Source organism: Leptonychotes weddellii, chromosome 13 (assembly GCF_054177405.1).
Source record: "Leptonychotes weddellii isolate Sample4059 chromosome 13, ASM5417740v2, whole genome shotgun sequence".
Lineage (NCBI taxonomy): Eukaryota > Metazoa > Chordata > Mammalia > Carnivora > Phocidae > Leptonychotes > Leptonychotes weddellii.
The window spans coordinates 24,840,498-24,858,995 of NC_138381.1; the positions used below are offsets into that span (position 1 = coordinate 24,840,498).

The window sequence follows — 18,498 nt, forward strand, 5'->3', positions numbered from 1 at the left end:
CTCCTGTCTTTTCTAGACAACTGTAATTATTCTCCTAACTGGTCTCTCTGATTCACTCCTTCTTCCCCTACAGTCAGTTCTCCACATGGCAGCCAGAGTGCTCTTTAAAACATAAATCAGATCAGGTTACTTCTCGCTTAAAGCCCTCTGATGGCTTCCCATTGTATTAAAAAAAACAACCAACCAAAGGAAGTCACACTTCTTACCTTGGCCTGTCACACACACACACCGCCCCCCCTACAATGCTGGCCTTGGTCCACTTCTGGGCTTCATCTAATCCTCCTTCACCCAAGCCATACTGGCCTTCTCTCTGCTCCTGGAATATTCGCTGCTCATCCCTACACTGGGGCTTCGCACTTACTCGCACCCTCTTCTCTCAGAGTTTCCTGTGGCTGGCTCCTTATCATTGGCATTTTATCAGACGTCAGCTTCTTGCTGCAAGCTTTTCTGCATCTCTAAATCCTTTTTTACTCCCTCACCATACTCCCCGCCCCCACTTCCATCCCATTCTGGGGCACCCCTCTCCTATGTAATCTTTGTCGCAGACATAACTCAGAAATTTTCCTGTTCATAATTTGTTATGATTTTGCTGTCCATCTTTCCTCTCCACCCATCCACTCTCACCTCTGATGGAAGCTCCATGGAGGCACGAGTCTGTCTGTCTTGCTCACTGCTGAATCCCGGTCCTATAATGGTGCCTAGCACCTACTGGGCTTCAGTCAATAGATATAGGGCAAATGAATGAGTGAGTGAGTGAATGAATGAATGAATGAATTTCACTTTCTAGCTTATTTGAAGTGAGAAGGGAGGCTCTGATGTGCAGGGATGCACGTCTGCCTCCTCCAAGGTACATTTTCAATAGGGAAAGAAGCTGCTGCCCCTCCCACAGTGGGAGGGGCATTTTGTGCCTTTCCATTCTGAAGCAAAGGGGGACTCAGTTCTGGTTCACCAAAGAAAAGCTATCTTACTTGAGAACACAGGACATATGAATTAGAGAACAACCTGAGGCAAAAGAGTCTGCTGGGCTGGATGGAATCAAGGGTCAAAATATTTGAGGCAGACCTGTGGTCCCCAAACACTGCCAACCCCCTTGGAGTCTCCTGGGGGAGCATATAAACAAAGCAGTTTTAGGGATCCTACCTCTGGAAACTAAAATTAGAGAAGTCTCGGTGGGACACAGGAATCTGCATTCTTACAAGAATTTCCCAGGGGATTCTGATGCTTGACTAGGCCTGGGAACCTCTGGTTTGTCTGGGAAGACGGACCTGCAGGTGAGCTGACCTTTGACTGGGTGGGATGGGGTTTGCATAGCCAGGGAGGCCGCAAGGGCAGCCCAGGCGAGACCTGGGGGTGAGGTGGGGCGCTTAGAGGCAGGAGTGGCAGGGCCAGTGCTAGGAGCCTGTGTCCCTTTCTCTCCCTGCCAGTGGCCCGGTACCGGGTGACCGTGTGCACCGGAGAACTCGAAGGCGCAGGAACCGATGCCAATGTCTACCTCTGCCTTTATGGCGACGTGGGGGACACAGGCGAGCGGCTGCTGTACAATTGCAGGAATAACACCGACCTGTTTGAGAAGGGCAGTGTGAGTACAGCCATGTCCCGTCCCTACCCGCCCCCACCCTGGCCCAGTCCCCTTCCCCTGTCCTCCCTGCTCTGCTGAAGCTGATATGGGTGCCCCGGCCATCAGAGAGGCGCACTCAGGGGAATGGCAAACTAACATGCATGACACCCTCTAGGCTCCTGGGACGATCCAGCTGGGACCTGCTGGGTCATGGTCCCCTCCCCACCCGTAAGCTTTGAGAAGGGGGCAGAACAGGAAGACATCTGGGGGTAGGAGCGGCACCTTTCTTCCTTCAGGGGTAGCCAGGCAGGGAGGGATGCTGGGCACCTTGCTTGTGGACTGGAGGACCCAGGGTAGTAGAAAGCTGGGAACTTGGCCTTCTCCACTAGACATGACACTGGGGGCATTTTGTCCATTTCCTTTTTGAAGGAGAAACCAAGAAAGACACTAAATGTGGGACTGGAAGAGCTGGGTTCTGCCCCTAGCCTCATCACAGATGTGCTGGGTGCTCCCCTTCGTTTCCCCACCTGTCGAATGGGTTTCCTGGGGAGGCCGTGTGGGGCAATGGGGAAAGTGTCAGGCAGATCTGGGGGCAAACCCAGTGTGGGGCCAGGCGCTCCATCCTCCCAGCCTCAGTTTCCCCACATCTAAAATGGGGAAGAGATGCCCGCCTGTGGCCAGCTGATGTGAGGATTAAGGATGCAGTTGTACCGCCTGGCCTACATCACAGAGCAGGTGCTCAGTAGAGTTGTTGTTGCAATCAAATGAGGCCCAAGGTGCTTACCAGGTGAAGCGGATTTGCAGACTGACCTACCACAAGCCTCGGCTCTCTCCCCACCTCTGCTGCCCCATCCTCGGTGAGGGCAAGGCAAGCCTTGGAAATCGAGTGGAGGTCTCTCTCTGAGGCCACTCCAGGCTGGCCCAGTTCTTGGGGTCACAGACACAAGGAGGCTATGGTGGTAAAAATAATCTGAGTGCTGTGGGTGGACCGAGGTTCATTTGGGGAGGGACGGAGGAGGCAACTTCACATAGATTTATAGGTTTCCTCTCTCCCTCCCACCCACACTCACCCTTTCCTACTCTTCTACCTCTTCTGACTCCTTTGTCCATCAATCCCACCTTTATGCTCCTGTTCCTGGAGGCTCCCAGGTGTGCTCATGTAGGCTTAGCAACTCTCCAGCCCCTACTGCACTTCTGCTGCCCCATTGGCAGGCAAAACTGTGCAATTAGCGAGACCACTGGTTCCCCCCCGCCCAAGTCAGTCCTAGCCATGCCTCGAAAGGGGGCTGGTATCCTTCGGTAGCAGGAGCCTGAGTTGTTTAGCCAAGGAATTAATTCATGATATATGATTAGTGACTGGTAACAGCTTATCATGTTCCTCCACCTGGGAGATCTGCCTTTTAGAAGGAGATCATAGGGAATGGCCATTGTTTAACCAGAAAATAAAGCCCTCCCTTGTTGGGAACTTGACATGGAATGACTTCGCAGTGGGAGTAGTTGGAGGAGGTGTTAGACCTGTTCTTTCTAGGTATCCCCCAACCCACCTGTGAAAGATCAGTAGCCCAACCCATCAGCCCCGGCTTTTCTGATTTCTGGGCCTGTGTCTCCCCTTGGTGTTTGGGTCCCCAAGGGAGCCACCGTCCAACTGGCCTTGTGGTCTTCCTTTCTGAAGGCCGATGAGTTCACCATTGAGTCGGTCACCATGCGGAAGGTGAGGCGGGTGAGGATCAGGCATGACGGCAAAGGCGGGGGAAGCGGCTGGTTCCTGGAGCGGGTGCTGGTGAGAGAAGAGGGACAGCCCGAGAGCGACAACGTGGAATTCCCATGTCTCAGGTGCGTGGTCCTGCTGCTCTCTGTGTTCTCCAGCTTTGGTCCCGGGCCCTGGCTTTGGGGAGACTCAGCCCTGCCTGCTACCACGGACCAGGGAGCACAGTCGTAGGTTAAGGATGGAGCCAGGGCAGGAAGAGGTGGCCCCTGCTGCTGGTGCTTAGACTCACGTCCCCACCGCACCTGTAGGTGATGAGCCACTGGTGTCTGGTGTCCCAGGGCACCGCTGGGGTGTCTATTTAAGTACCAGAATGTCGTTACTTTTTAAAGATACAGTATGACAAGGCGCCTGGGTGGCTCAGTTGGTTAAGCGACTGCCTTCAGCTCAGGTCATGATCCTGGAGTCCCGGGATCGAGTTCCGCATCGGGCTCCCTGCTCAGCAGGGAGTCTGCTTCTCCCTCTGACCCTCTTCCCTCTCATGCTCTCTGTCTCTCATTCTCTCTCTCTCAAATAAATAAATAAAAGCTTAAAAAAAAAAGATACAGTATGACAATTTCAGAATTTAACGGAGTTCCCTCATATTGTTAGGTACCCACTGAATTCAACTTGAGTCAAAGGTGGTGTTGTTTTTTTTTTTTTCCAATTTGAATGGGCCTTCAACCACATCTGTCCCTGTGAATGTCTTCTCAAGATACCTTACTTTGTTTTCATTCCCTTTCCCCAGCTTGCTAGTGAGGTAAAGTTTTGTTTCTCTTTCTTCTTAAACATTTGGGTTTCTTTCATAACCAGTTTGGGGTACCATTGACTTCTAGAAGTTACTGACAGAGATTTTTAGAACAAGGAGCAATATCAATTTTTTTTTGCACCATCAAGCTGGCCATTCACATTCACCTGTGTCAACGTCTGGGAAGTGCACGCAGTCTGCTTAGGTTGGGGCTCTGCAAAGGACTCAGCCTGCACCCATCAACAAGGTGCTGCATGTCCAAGCTCCCTTCATTAGGGCTGGCCCAGGCTTCCTGAGAGTGGGTCTGCTAAGGACAGTCTTCCTTGGTGTGGGTGGGGGCAAGCTGCCCAACAGCCCCACAGTGAGTATGTTCCTTTTTCTCTAACCATGCACACAAATGCACTCGTGTGCACACATGTTCATTCACACGTATTTGCTACAGCCGAATTGCTTACCACCCCCACAAGCCCAGGAGGAGTAGTTTCCCAGCCATGGAAGGCCACTGGGACAATAATTATGAAACATTTTTGTCCATGACAAAGGTCTCTACAGTCTTCAAAGTCTAGCCACTATTAGTATTATAAGGGATTATATCAAAAAGGTAAGTAATGACTCAGGTAGCTCTAAGTAAGTGGCACTAATGGACAGAAAGAGGCTCAGAGTAAAGGCTGAGAAGGCTGAGAAAGGCTTCTAGAAACAGGTAGAACTAGATCTGGGCCAGGAATGATCAGAGGGGGGTGTCGGTGGTAAAAAGGGAAGGTGGGCCATCCAGGTTGGAGAAGTGGCATGGGGCACAGGACTGAGGAGGAGGCTCATGCTGAGGCTGGTTGGGGGCTGCCTGGCATGTGAGGATGAGAGATGAGGTGGGAGAGTTCTGGTCTCTCTCCAGGTCCATCACTGATTCATTTCCCCCGCACTGGGCCAGGAGGCTGCTCAGCTGGGATGCCAGGTGGAGCAGCTTTATCCCCATCCACTCGAAAGAGATTTATTAAGCACTTACTATGCACTTGCTCCCCGACCTCATGAAGTGTATAGCCTAGAGGGGAACTAAACAATAAGCAAGTAAATAAGCAAAGAAAGCCATACTTATGAACTCTGAGGTACAGGATGAAGGAAACACACAATGGCGCAGAGCCAGTGGGAGCGGCCACACTGAGGTGGGCTGGTTAGAGATGGAGGAGGTGGGTAAGTTCTGTCTGCAGAGAGGGCAGTTGGGCTGACTTCCTGAGGGATAAAAAGGAAAGTGCTGGGGAAAGAGCTTGAGGGTTCTAGAACTTAATTGAGACCAAAGCAGGTGGACAAAAGAGAAGGTCACCAGGTGAGGTCAGCGGTGGACAGAGGCTAGTGTCAGGCAGGGACAAGCAGCCACTATGTGGCTTTGGGCAAGGAACGTCCATCTGAGGAAGTTCCCTCTGGCTTCTGGGTGGAGGGCAGGCTATGGGGGATCCAGAGGAGAAACGGAGCCTGGTGGGAGGCTTTGCAGGGCCCGTGATGGCACGTATTAGTTTGCTAGGCTGCTGTAAGAACACACTACAGACAGAGTGTCTTAAACAACAGAATTACCGTCTCATAGTTCTGGAGGTCAGAAGTCCAAGTACAAGGCGTCAGCAGGGCCGTTTTCCCTCTGAATGAGATCTGCCCCGTGCCTCTCGGCTTCTGGTGGTCACAGGCATTCTTGGCGTGTAGATGGTCATCTTCTCCCTGGGTCTTCACATCATCTTCCCTCTGTACATGTCTGTCTCCGTGTTCACATTTCCCTTTTTTATGAGGACACCAGTCATTTGGGATTAAGGCCAACCCTAAGGACCTCATTTTAACTTGATTACCTCTATAAGGACACTATTTCCAAAGAAGGTCACATTCTGAGGTACTGGGGCTTAAGACTTTAATACATCATTTGTAGGGGACACATTTAAGTCCGTAACATGGCAGCTTGCCCTAGGTAGTGGCAGTGGAGGTAGGGGGAAGGGGCTACACCAGAGACAGGTCCTGGAGGTAGAGCTCATGGGATATGCCCATGAGAGAGAGGGCAATTGGAGACCCAGGTCTCTGCCTTTGGTAGGTGGGCAGAAGTCGTGCTGCCTTTGCTGAAGCCAGGAGCCTGGTGGGGGAAGGCTTGAGGGTGGGGCTGGGCTGGACTCTGGAGGTTTAGCTGGGCATATTAGGTTTGAGGGGCTTGTGAGTCGAGTAGGCAGAGTTGGGCCTTGAGAAATAGCTCCAGGATATGAGAGCATAGCGATGGAATTTAAAGTCAGGGAAATGGATAGGATCCTTCAGGGAGAGTGTGGATGAAGAATTGTGAGGACCGAGCCCTGAAATGGGTCAGTAGGAGGACAGGGAACCTGGAAAGGGGATGAGGAAAAAGTCGGTATGTCCACACCACCTGCATTGCTACATGCATGGTGCAGGGGGAGTGTGGGACCAGGAGTCTAGCCACCTGCCTGCTGTGTGGCTTTGGGCAAATTTCTTAACTTCTCTGGTCTTCTGCGCCTTCCTGACCAGCATGTGTCCTGCAGTGATGGCGAGGGTGATACGGGGTTGCACTTTGAAAGGAGCCGAGTCTGCCAATGACAGAGGTGATGCTGAATGCAGGGCAGAAGGCGAGCCAAGGCCCCCAAACACCCTGGAGTCCTCCCTGCCCCCAGACACTTAAAGCATTCATGCCTTTTTAAGAAAATGAATTCCTGTACCTTGCTGAGGCGTGTGGGGATGGCATTTACCGACTCGGGACCCGGGAGGCCTTGAAAGCACCTGGAGGTAGAGCCAGCTCTCCCACGCTGCTGCTTTTTCACCTGAGCTGTGTGTTAACTGCTGGGGGGAGGACACGCGGGCGTCTTGATCAAATTCTCTGCCAGGGTCAGGTGGTGTAAGCGTTTTAGCTTTGGCAGCTGCGTGTTGTGTGCACACGTGTGTGCATACTTGCACATCTCTTGTGAGCTCAGGGAAAGAGCAATAAAATCACCAGCAGAGGGGCTCACCCATTTAGCAGCATCTCACGCTGAACCTGGGCCCAAATGTATGAAGCTGAAAGAAAACGGCTATATCTGGAAATATCTATTAATACCCGTCAGTTGGAAGCTAAAATGACAAGCCACGGTGTCCCTTTACTGCTGGGGCAGGCCTGGGGATGGGTGAGTGATGGAGAGTGGCGGGAGGGCACCTGGGTTTCCTGATGGCCACGGGCCCGCTGGCTTCCACCCTTTCCGTCCCTGTGAGTGACAGCCCGGCCATGCCACACCCTTCTCTGCAGTCTCTGTCTGTGGATGCCAGGTGACCTCCACGGGACAGAGGGGGAGGCTCCTAATGGGTTGGTTGGAGGGACTTGAGGCAGTAGTCCCTGCTCTCAACTATCTCTCCTCTCCCCTTCTTTGTCAGTGCCAAGAATTCTGCAATTGCATCTTCATGTCTTGGAATCCCAGATGATTTTGGTGCTGAGACTCACAGCACTAAAGCCCATGACCAGTGTAATCACTTAGCTGCCGACTAACATTTTGTGCAAGCTAACCGCCAGCAGGCAGTAATGTCCTATGGGAATAGAAGATCACATGCTTGGGGAGGGAGGGCAAGAGAGAAGGGATGCGGACCCTACCCTCGGGTGGGGTATATTGGCAGAGGGACTGTGGTTTAAGGAGGCCTGAGCTCCATGTCAGGGGCTGGAGAGAAGGCGATGCCTTGGTTTCCTTTGATGGGTTCTGTGGCCAGGAGGCACCTCCCTGCCAGGAGTATAATAGGGCTGGGTTGCCAAGCCGAGCTCCAACGCAGAGGCAAATGGGGAGACACTGGTCCAGAGGTGAGCACCTTGGCTTCCCCACAGTGCTGGGGAACGTTGAGGGTGTCTCTTCTACTGCCGTGACCTGTATCACAGACCCTCGGGAGTGCTGGGGCCTGGGCATCTCTGCTTGCACGGCCGTCTGATGTCTCTGGCTGCATCCCCATGCTCAGTGGGGATGGTGTTTTCGGGTGAACCAGTCCGATGTGTTGCCCCCAGGTGGATGGCCAGCAGAGAGCTGGGGCCATGGCCCACTCTGAGGAATAGATGAGTCACGGCCATCAAACCCAGCCCTGTGGGGTCCAGACCCAGCTTCTCCTTGTTGGCAAATCTCATTCCTCCTTGAGGACTCAGTAAGCCCCTTCCCCACAAACTGTTCTCATTTCTCTAAATTCCGGTTGCACTTACTTTGGGCCAACAGTCATCCTTGTCCTGGCCTTCAGTGCCTTGGCTAGTCTATCCTATCTTCTTTTTCTTTTAATTAAGAGAGAGAGTGCATGCATGAGTGGGGGGAGGGGCAAAGGGGGAGGGAGAGAGAATCTCAGACTCCATGCTGAGCGTGGAGCTCATTGTGAGGTTCCATCTCCCAACCCTGAGATCATGACCTGAGCAGAAATCAAGAGTTGGCTGCTTAATGGACTGAGCCACCCAGGCGCTCCTAGTCTATCCCATCTTCTTAACTAGACCGTAGGTTCTCTAGGGGCTGAGCAGTGTATTACTGATGACAGTGTATCTTTTCTGCCTTCTCCCCCTCCCCAGAGCCCTCAGCACAGTGCCGTGCACACAGTAGGCTCTCCGAAAAAGAGGTGGTTATTTTTGCTGATAACAGTGACTCCGGTGTTCTTGGCTTTCAAGATGAACTCTTTACTGTGATTGCCAAGGGTCCTATATCCTGTGATCCTTCTCATATCCCTGCATGCTAGCTACTCTTTCCCTCACTGCCTTCCATCCCCAGTGGCCTTCATTCAACTCCTGGAGGCTCTGCTCCGTCCCAGCATATGCTATTCCCTCAGGAAGACACCTCCCTCTTCTCCCAGCCAACTCCTTGTCATCCTTCCAACCTCAGCCCATATCACCTCCTCAGGGCAGTCCTCCCTCCCCAGTCTGGGTGGTGACCCTTTGTTCTCAGCTCCTGTAGAGTCTTTTCTTTTGCTGAACGCAGAGTTCTGACCTCCCTGGTGACTCTGCAGGCGCAGCATGATGGGTGGCCGTTGGCCACTCAAAGAGCTAACAGCCCCTTGTCTGCCTACCAGGTGGCTGGACAAGGATAAGGATGACGGTCAGTTGGTCCGAGAGTTGGTGCCCAGTGACAGCAATGCAGCACTGAAGAGTGAGTCGTCCTGATGACCGGGTGGCGGGTGTGTCCCTGGTGAGAGAGGTGCCCTCCCCTTGCTGCACAGAAGCCAGCTCTTGGAACAAGCATGAGCTCTTTACTTCACTCCCCCCGGGGCAGCAATGGGGAGAGTGGAGAGGAAGAGGCTCTGAGGGAGGATCTGGAATCTTCTTCGCTATCTGGGCTGTGTACACAGTCTCACTGTGGCATCGGATGTCAATACGAGCAACAAAGGCAGTAACACTAGCCAAACAGACGTTTTTATCCTCCCTTAGGCACAGATGGCGCAGATCTTTCTGGGTGTTAAAATGGAGCACCATCGGCATGGTGCCCTGTTTCATGATGGGGCTTTAGGTCCACATTAGAATTTCACTCCTGGCTGGCTCCTCCCAAACTGTTGACATCTTGAGCCAAACATGTATCCTTCTAAGGCTCTGATCCCTCACTTGTAAAGCCGAGATCAGAATACTTAGCAACAACACTGCGTATAAAACGCTCTAAACACTGTCTGCCAAGCTTGATGCGCCTTTGCCTCCGTTTCCTCATCCATCAGATGAGAAACTGGACAAGGTGGTTGCCTTAGGTCCTTCACGTCTCTTGCACTCAGTGTTCTTTGAATGCTTTCCTGTTCTCAGCGTGCTCACACCTTGTGGGCAGGCCAAGCAGGGATTAGCATCCCAGTGTTGTCAATGAGAGGACCCGACAGAGATGAAGGGAGCCCTGCCCCATCACAGGGCTACTTAGAGAGAGCAAGGGCTCAGCTGCTGACCCCCAGCCCAGTGTCCCACCCTGGCTGCAGACCACCCTCCTGCTCCAGCCCTTGCCACACGCCCGTGCTAACCCCTCTCTCCCTCTCTCCCACCTTGGACTGCCTAGACTTCCGCTACCACATCAGCTTGAAGACAGGTGATGTCTCTGGGGCCAGCACAGACTCCAGGGTCTACATCAAGCTCTACGGGGATAAATCTGACACCATCAAGCAAGTTCTTCTGGTCTCCAACAACAATCTGCAAGACTATTTTGAACGTGCCCGGGTGGATGAGTTCACCCTCGAGACCCTGAACATTGGTACTGTAAGTCTCCTTCCCAAGACCACAAAACACATATATCTGTATGTAGGTGCACACACCCACTCACATGAACACACACTTACACATCACACACACCCCCACATGCACACACATCACACACATACATGCACTCACATGCACACAGGTGAACCCATTTTGAAGGGAAAAAATGCCCACTTGGGGATAGGTGAGGTACGTTGTTTTCCAGCTATGACCCAGAGCAGCAGAAGATATGTCAACAGTGGGGTGAGTTTCCACAGTCCCTTTAGGGATGGCATGTCTATTTTTGGTATCTGTAGTCCCAACATTTCCTTTACCTACATAGCCAAGACCAATGTAGCTGGGTCCCAGACACTGAAGAAGGGGACACTGGCATGCAGGGAAGAAAAGAGGGGCTGAAAATACTTCCCATTTCCAAACTCGAGTGTGCATCTGAGGTCTTCTCAGGAGACTTGTTTCAGTATGCACCCCAAGCAACACTGGAGAGATTCTGCTTTTGAAGATGGCACCTGACGGTCTCCCTCTGTCAAGGCCCCAGGTGGCCCTGCTGCTAGCAGTCTGAGCTCTTCATCTGGAAAAACATGATCTAACCCCCTGGACCATAGTATTGGAAACTTTTCTAGAAATTTCTGAGCTGGGTTCCTATTACCACCTGCCCTTCTCAAGGTGTGGCTAGTGGGAACCGGGATGCTGATAAGCTCCCCGTCTGCAACCTTACTTTCCTACAATCCCTTTCCCCCTCTCTGAGCCTCACCCTATTTCAGGTACTCCATGAACATGCTCTTGGGGAAAGATCTCATGTCAGTCCTTTTTATCCCTTGATGGTAATGAGCTTAAATCAAGGTTTTCCTTCATTAAAATATATTTACATTTCCAGCTGAATTAATAACCGTAGAGTGAAATGCTGATCCCTTTACTGAGGATTTCTGGCAACAGCCAGCAGATAGATGAGACATCTAAGGGGAGGGGAATGGTGTTTGAGGCCCTTCCTTGTATTTCTGAAACCCCCCAGCAAGCAGTGCGGCTAAGAGGTTGGGAGGGTCAGTCTGGCAGCTGATTGCCTGAGGCCCCTCCACTTTTCCACTTACCTGCCAAGCCTGTCAGTGACTTCACCTTTGTTTGCCTCACTCATTCATAACAACGGGGGATGCTAATGGAATTGTTGGTAGCATTAACTATGTTCTAACACCCCCCTGCCCACAGTAAGTGCGCAGTCAACGCTAGCCGCTATTGACTGAACTATTGCTCCAGGGAGGTGCAGGTGTTCTGGAATTGAAAGAACTTAAGGAGTTCTGTCCTTAAGGAGCTTCCCGTTGGGTCAGGTAGAAGACACTTGTCCCTGCCAGCTGGTCCCGTCACTGTCCCAGCACCACAGTGACGCCCTCCTGTGACCCTTGGCACCCACCCGAAAGGCTATTGGGCTTTGTAAACAAAGCTGGTTTCCTTCCTCCATTTCCAGGGGACCCAGGCTACAGGCACTCAGTTATGATGGTTGTTTTCGTTATCAGCTCAAAGAGGCACTTTGTACTCGTAAGAGCAAAAACAGGGCTTGGAGGGATAATTCTCTAGAACTAGCCTTCTGACCCCAGACTCATGGCTAGCATTTCCTCTCCAAACCATCACAGAGAGAATCTGGGGGAGGCTTGGCGGGGATCTCAAAGGCTATTTGATAATTCCACCTAATGTTAAAATTGCCCTGCAAACAGCATTTCAAAAAAGCACTAAAGCAGTTTGAACATTGAAGAACCAACTACTCATAAGGATGGTAACACGATGATCTACGCAATCATCTATGTTAAATGTAAAGATGTTAAAATGTAAAATAGCAAAGCAAGTGGACTGTTGAGTGTTACTGGAAAGAGAAGGATGTTCCTCGGGGCCAAGAGTGAGAGGAGGGGTTGAGCATAGAACCACAGAGAGGCTGTCCTGAGAGGTTGTCCACCTATCCTGTCACCTCTAGACAGGTATGTCAAAGAAGTAATGCAGAAAATACGTGCAATAGTGTATTGTTTAAAACCAAACAAAGCCAAATCAATAACATGGCTAATCGGAAGCAAATGGTTAATGTTTTGAACGTTTGCTTTCTTGTATGGCCACTACCCAAGTACATGCTGGAGCTTTCAAAGTTCATGCCACACCCACTGCCCCCGCTTGCTTCTCACAACTTCCCCGAGAGGTGAGCTGCCCTTAAGAGGAGGGAACGGAGGCTCCAGGCAGGAAAAGTGGTCCCCTAGTCCCCCAGCTGGCTGATGGTAGACAAGACTGAGACCCAGCCTCCTCCTGCTGAGCCCCTCTCTTCTGCGGAACTGAAGATCGGGGTTGAGGACAGCAATTTGTACCAGTGTTGGGGGGGGGCGCAGGGTGAGTAGGGATGGAGGCATAGAGGTTTCTACGCACCAGCTCTTTGCTCACTCGCACCCTGGGTTTCCTTCCAGATCAGTCGGCTGGTGATCGGACATGACAGCACGGGCATGCATGCCAGCTGGTTCCTCGGCAGCGTCCAGATCCGCGTGCCCCGCCAAGGCAAGCAGTACACCTTCCCCGCCAACCGCTGGCTGGACAAGAACCAGGCCGATGGGCGCCTGGAGGTGGAGCTCTATCCCAGTGAGGTCGTGGAGATCCAGAAATGTATGGAAGCAGCAGTGACCATCAGCGTTGTTTCCCCTATGGGATGGGGCAGTGGGGAAGGAGGAGGGACTATGGGGTGACTTGGATCTTGTTTCTAAGGGGGAGGCTGAGGGGAGATAATGGGGCTTCTGATTGCCTGTGGTATCATGGTTCTTGGAGGGGCGAAAGGGCTCATTATACAGATGGAGAAACTGAGGACTCAATGGATGAAACATTTTTTTCTGGAATAAAGGCAGTAAATGACTCTATTAAGAAATTTACATTCTCAGCCCTGTGTACAAGAGTTTGAGACACAGTATGTGTCTTCCCCTGGGAAGACTGGCTGAGGAGATAAAGCTGTTTATTCATACATTTATTTAATAAGTATATATATTGACTGTTTCTCTGAGCCAGCACTGCCCTAGGCACAAAGTAGACCAAATCCTTGCCTTTGTGGAATTTACATTCCACCAGGGGAGGCAAACAATAAATATATAATACATTGCCAAGTAAAAGCGATGAAGAAAATGAAGCAGGATAGGGTGACAGTCCTGGCATGGGGGTGGAGGACATTTGGGGACAGGGTGGCGACATCTCTGAATGAAGGTGAAGTTCAAGGTGATCTGGCCACCCTTCGTACATGATGTGAGAGCCGTAGTTATGGTAGGGGTCAGAGAAACAAGAGGTTATCTAGAGGGTCAGGAAGACAGTGGCACCAAAAACTGATGCAGAGAATATCACTTCCCTCACCTCTGCATTTCTACATCTACCCTGAACGCTATTGCCCAAGGCTCACTTCCACCAGAAGCTTCCCTGAGAAAGAACCCCAATATGCACTCACCTCTTTCTTGCCCATAACTCCTTAGGTCTTTTCATGTGTGCATTTTCTCTCCCCAACTATCCTGTAGGTTCCTTGAGGGCTGTGTCACATACACATACATGCTTTGTAATGGTACCTGCCAGTGTGAAAAATCAATTCTTTTCCTCCTTTTAGAAATTAAAACTTGATTTCTATCACAATAATACAGGTACTAGTTAACAAGATACAGATTTTTAAAAAGCAGTAGTTCCCTTCGCCTTACCATCCCCCTTCTTCAGAGGTAACAATTTTTAAATTACTTCCACTTTTCCTCTGAAATTTATCTCTATATTTTTATTAATTTGTTTACCAATTTCTTTATTATTTTATTCATAGACATTAACTCTTGACTTCCTACAATGGAAGAGAAGAGCTTAGTTCTTTTAACATAGGTGTATTTGTGTGTGTGTGTGTGTGTGTGTGTACATACACACTTCCCCTCCTTCCAGCCTTCAATAAAATTAAATCAGTATTCAATTTTTACATTACTATAACTATGTAAATATTATTCACTGCTGAGATTCCTATTGTATGATGATTGCATTTCAGTTATTGTACAACTTTTTGTGTTTTTCTGAAGTTAGTAATAGCCTCATTTTTCATTTGTATAGTTTTCTATATACCCATCTGTATTTCTATATACCTACCTATCTGTATTGGTGTGCTAGGGCTGCCATAACAAAATACCACGACTAGTGGCTTAAACAATAGAAATTTATTTTCCCACAGAAGTCCATGATCAGAGTGTCAGGAGGTTATGTTTCTTCTGAGGACTTTCTCTTTGCCTTGCAGATAGCTGCCTTCTTGCTGCATGTTCATATGGTCTTTCTTTTGGGCATTTGCATGTGTGTGTCCTAATCTCTTCCTCTTATAAAGACAGCAGTCATATTGGATTACGGCCTCACCCTAATGGCCTCCATTTAACTTAATCTTCTCTTTAAAGGCCCTATCTCCAAATAAGTCACATTCTGAAATACTAGGGGTTAGGCTTCAACAATGAATTTGGAGGGAAAGAGATAGTTCTCCCATAACATCATTTTATCTCCATCCCTCCAACAGAGCTAAAATTCTTTTCCTAAGTCCAAACTCAACAGCAATTCTGTTTCCTCTCTACCTCCTTCTACTCACTCCCCGTCCCAAGACATTCCTTTAGGAACCTCTAAAGGTTTTAGGCTGCCATGAAACTGTCCTTTGAGACTTCCTTTTGGCCATCTTTTTGGAAATTCCTTTCTTTTTTCTCCTGGTTGGATCTCCTGTTTCCTGGACTTCATGTCTTCCTCTTCTTTGGTTTCATCCTTCTTTTCATTTCTACTGAATAGCTTCCTGAGAAAAGGTGTATGGAAGAGAAATGTCTGCAAATGTCTCACAATTGATCAGGAATTTGGCTCATTACAGAATTCTGATTTAGAACTCATTTTCGCTTAAAGTTTATAAGGAATTATTTTACCATCTTCTGGCTCTCAGTGTTGCAGCTGGGAAGTCTGATGCCATTCTGTTATCCAACCCTTTGGGATTTTTTTCTCTCTAAAAGTTTATAAAAGGATCCTAGTTTCATTTCTGGCATTCTGAAATTCCATGATGTCCTCACTGGCTTTTGTGATTTTAATTTCATCTCTTGTTCTGGGAACTCATGGGCTCCTTCTAGAAGCATTTTTTAATTCTGGGACTTCTTTGGCTATTATTTCTTGGACAATTTCCAACTCTATATTCTCTGTATTCTTTAGAACTGAACTCTTGGTAAGATGTTGGAATTCTTCTGATTTTCTTATCTTTCTATCATCTGTCACTTTGTTCTTGGGAAATTTCCTCTTTTGTTCTTATGTACTGTCCTTGACTTTATCCTTGCTATGGAATATTTTATTTCAGCTACCCCATGTTAATTTCTAATAGTTGGTTCTTGCTCTCTGAATGCTAATTTTTATCTGTCCAAGTTTTGTGTAATCCTGGCTGCTTATTGCTCTAGGATCTGAGAGAGGGAATGAGGTTGCGTGTTCTCTCCATTCGGAATGTCAGCTTTTATTGAATCCCCTCGTTGTCCATACACTCACCCACCCTCATTCCCAGCTGATCCTGGTATCTCTAGTTCAACTTCTTTAGGCTCTCAGCCAGTCCTCTTGCTTTCTGCCCCAAATCTCTCACATTGCTATGGTAATGGAAGGTCCTCCATCTTGTCTTGAAAATAAGTCTTATCTTGGGGAAAAAAATCATAATACTGTGTTATGGCATTGCTGAGAGTGCAAGTCTTACAGCAGTCACTGAAAAACTATGATCCCATAGTTCTGGTAGACGTTTTGCTCTTCACTGGGAAATGCCCTCTAGTGGTGCAGACCTGTAACACATTTCCACTCTCTAACGGCTTGATAAAGCATTACTTCAAAATACAGACAACTCTTTCTGTGTAGATGTATCTGTTGATATCATCTGAAAGATGCATATATCTAAATGAAAATTATTATTTCAGGGGTGCCTGACTGGCTCAGTCGGTAGAGCATGTGACTCTTGATCTTGGGGCCATGAGTTCAAGCCCCATGTTGGGTGTAGAGCTTACTTAAAATATATATATATGCGCACTTGGGTGGCACAGTCAGTTGAGTGTCCAACTCTTGATTTCAGCTCAGGTCTGATCTCAGGGTCATGAGATTGAGCCCCGCATTGGGCTCCACACTCAGCGGAGTCTGCTTGGGTTTCTCTCTCCCTCTTCCTCTGTCCCTCCCTGCTCTGCGTACACATGCATGCTCTCTCTCTCTCAAATAAATAAATAAAATCTTTAAGAATATATATATATTAAAACAGAAAATTGTAATTTCAATCCCTTGTCCTTTATTGAAAATAAGGACAAGAGACAAACACACAGACTTTGCTTCTTTCTGTTCTGTGGTGTCTGCCCAGGGGTAGGCATACAGTAGAGAATGCTAGCTGGTATATTGACTATTCCTCATTCTTGGCTCCAGGAATCTGGTGCAGTGGATGACTGGGCTTTGGAGTCTGACTGGTTGAGCTTGCCATTTCTACCACCTACTCAGTTCCTCTAAGCCTCAATTCGTCAGCCTGCAAAATGGCAGCGATAGTCCTCATCATGTTGCCGATGAGAGGATTAGAGAAGATAATGCCTGTGAAGCACCAGACATGGTACAGGGTCAGGAATGTCTGTTTTGTCACCATCCCTGCTGTTGTTCATATTGCTGAATGTCCTGTTTTCCCCCCATGTGCTCACCCAGTAGTCCATTATGAGGTTGAGATTTGGACAGGGGACATGGGCGGCGCAGGCACCACGGCCCGAGTCTACATGCAGATCTATGGTGAGGACGGCAAGACAGAGGTGCTCTTCCTATCCAGCCGTTCGAAAGTTTTCGATCGTGCATCCAAGGACACATTCCAGGTATGTGGGGATAAGGCAGTGGGGGTGCCCACAGAGCGCCAGTGGGTTCCCCCAAATGAAGGGATTGGACTAGATCAGTGGTTCTCATCCCTGGCTTCTTCTTAGAATCACCTGGGGAGCTTTAAGAGAAAAAAAAAGGACTGCCCAGCCCACATCTGGATCGGTTAAGTCAGAACCTCTATGGTGGGGTGTGTTTCCTGGGTTAGGCTTCTAGAAGCTCTTCCAGGGAGGCTAACATGCTGCAATTCTGAGTACTGCTGGAGTAGATGGTTCTAATTTGGCAAAGTATGGCAGGAGGCCCCTGATTACTGCACCACTGCCAGCCTCTGGTTGTACAGCTCTCCCCGCCTGTGGGCAGGGCCATGCTTCCCGTGCGGGATCTGGGGAGGAGTCTCCTGGCTGTGTTCTGAGTGCCCCAGGACTCTGCACTTCCCTTTGAGTAGAGCAGCAGAAGAAATGAGGATGTGAGCATATTGCTGGTAGGAGAGGAGGATGCAGGTGTGATGCCCCTTGGGGGAAACATGAGTGTCTATATGGGATACTAGTGCACGTGCATGTGTGCAGATATGTGTACGCAGGAAGCATATTCATGCTGGGTGTTCTCTGTGTGTTTGTGGGCCACAGACAGCCCTCGGCAAAGAGTCCTCCCCCAGGGCCCAGCAGAGAAGGGCCTGGCTGAGCTGGACCAGGGTGTATGGAACATTTAGTGCTGGAGGCGGCCTCACGGAGTCCAACCCCCCATTACACCCTGAGGAGGTAGAGGCCCTAGCATTGCACCTCTCTGAGCCTCAGATTCTTCATCAGTTCAAACCTAGCCTTAGACTACCTCCCTAGCCTGCTTCACAGTCCTTGCGAGGATCAAAACAGTCAATGTCAGAGAAAGTCCTTGGGAAATTGTGACCAGCGGTGGAGACGTAAGAGAGCAGGGCATCTTCTAGTGCCATCAGGCTGTGTGGCTGGCGGTGGCGTTGGACGCAGTCATGGCTGGGAGACAGATGCAGGCAGAGGGGAAGGTGAGCAGGCCTGCCTGCAGAGGTTGATGGCAGGATGCTGTGCCTTGGAAAATTCTGGAGTGATTTCATGTGCTGAAGAAGGGACTTATCAGGTCCAGAGCCCATCCTCTCAGTAGCTGAGAAGAAAAAAATGCCTCTTTTTCGGGGCTCCTGGGCTCCATTTTGGCTGATGCTGATCATTTTCTCATAGAGGTGGTTTTGGCTACATCGTAGCTTCATGAACAGAGTCAGAAGACCTGAGTTCTCATCTAGGCCCGGACTCCAATTATAGGGCATTGAGCAATGCATGGGGACAGCCCCAGGCCTTAGTTTCACTAGGACACGTGAGAAAATTGGTGGCACCAGACTTTGAAAAGTGTCAGACACCCAGACCATCAGAGTGGGGAACCCTAAGAGTGGCCCAACCAGCAGGCACCCC

General features: G+C 49.7%; 1 protein-coding gene across 1 annotated transcript in view; it reads left to right on the forward strand.

Annotated features, from left to right (window-relative positions):
* LOXHD1 (lipoxygenase homology PLAT domains 1) overlaps positions 1-18,498 on the forward strand; it is a 135,735-nt gene that overhangs the window by 68,057 nt on the left and 49,180 nt on the right. Inside the window, exons 13-18 of the mRNA XM_081802530.1 lie at positions 1,425-1,579; positions 3,231-3,391; positions 9,073-9,149; positions 10,029-10,225; positions 12,658-12,850; positions 16,907-17,067. Of these exons, the coding sequence (XP_081658656.1) occupies positions 1,425-1,579; positions 3,231-3,391; positions 9,073-9,149; positions 10,029-10,225; positions 12,658-12,850; positions 16,907-17,067 (944 nt within the window). The remainder of the gene's footprint in view (positions 1-1,424; positions 1,580-3,230; positions 3,392-9,072; positions 9,150-10,028; positions 10,226-12,657; positions 12,851-16,906; positions 17,068-18,498) is intronic.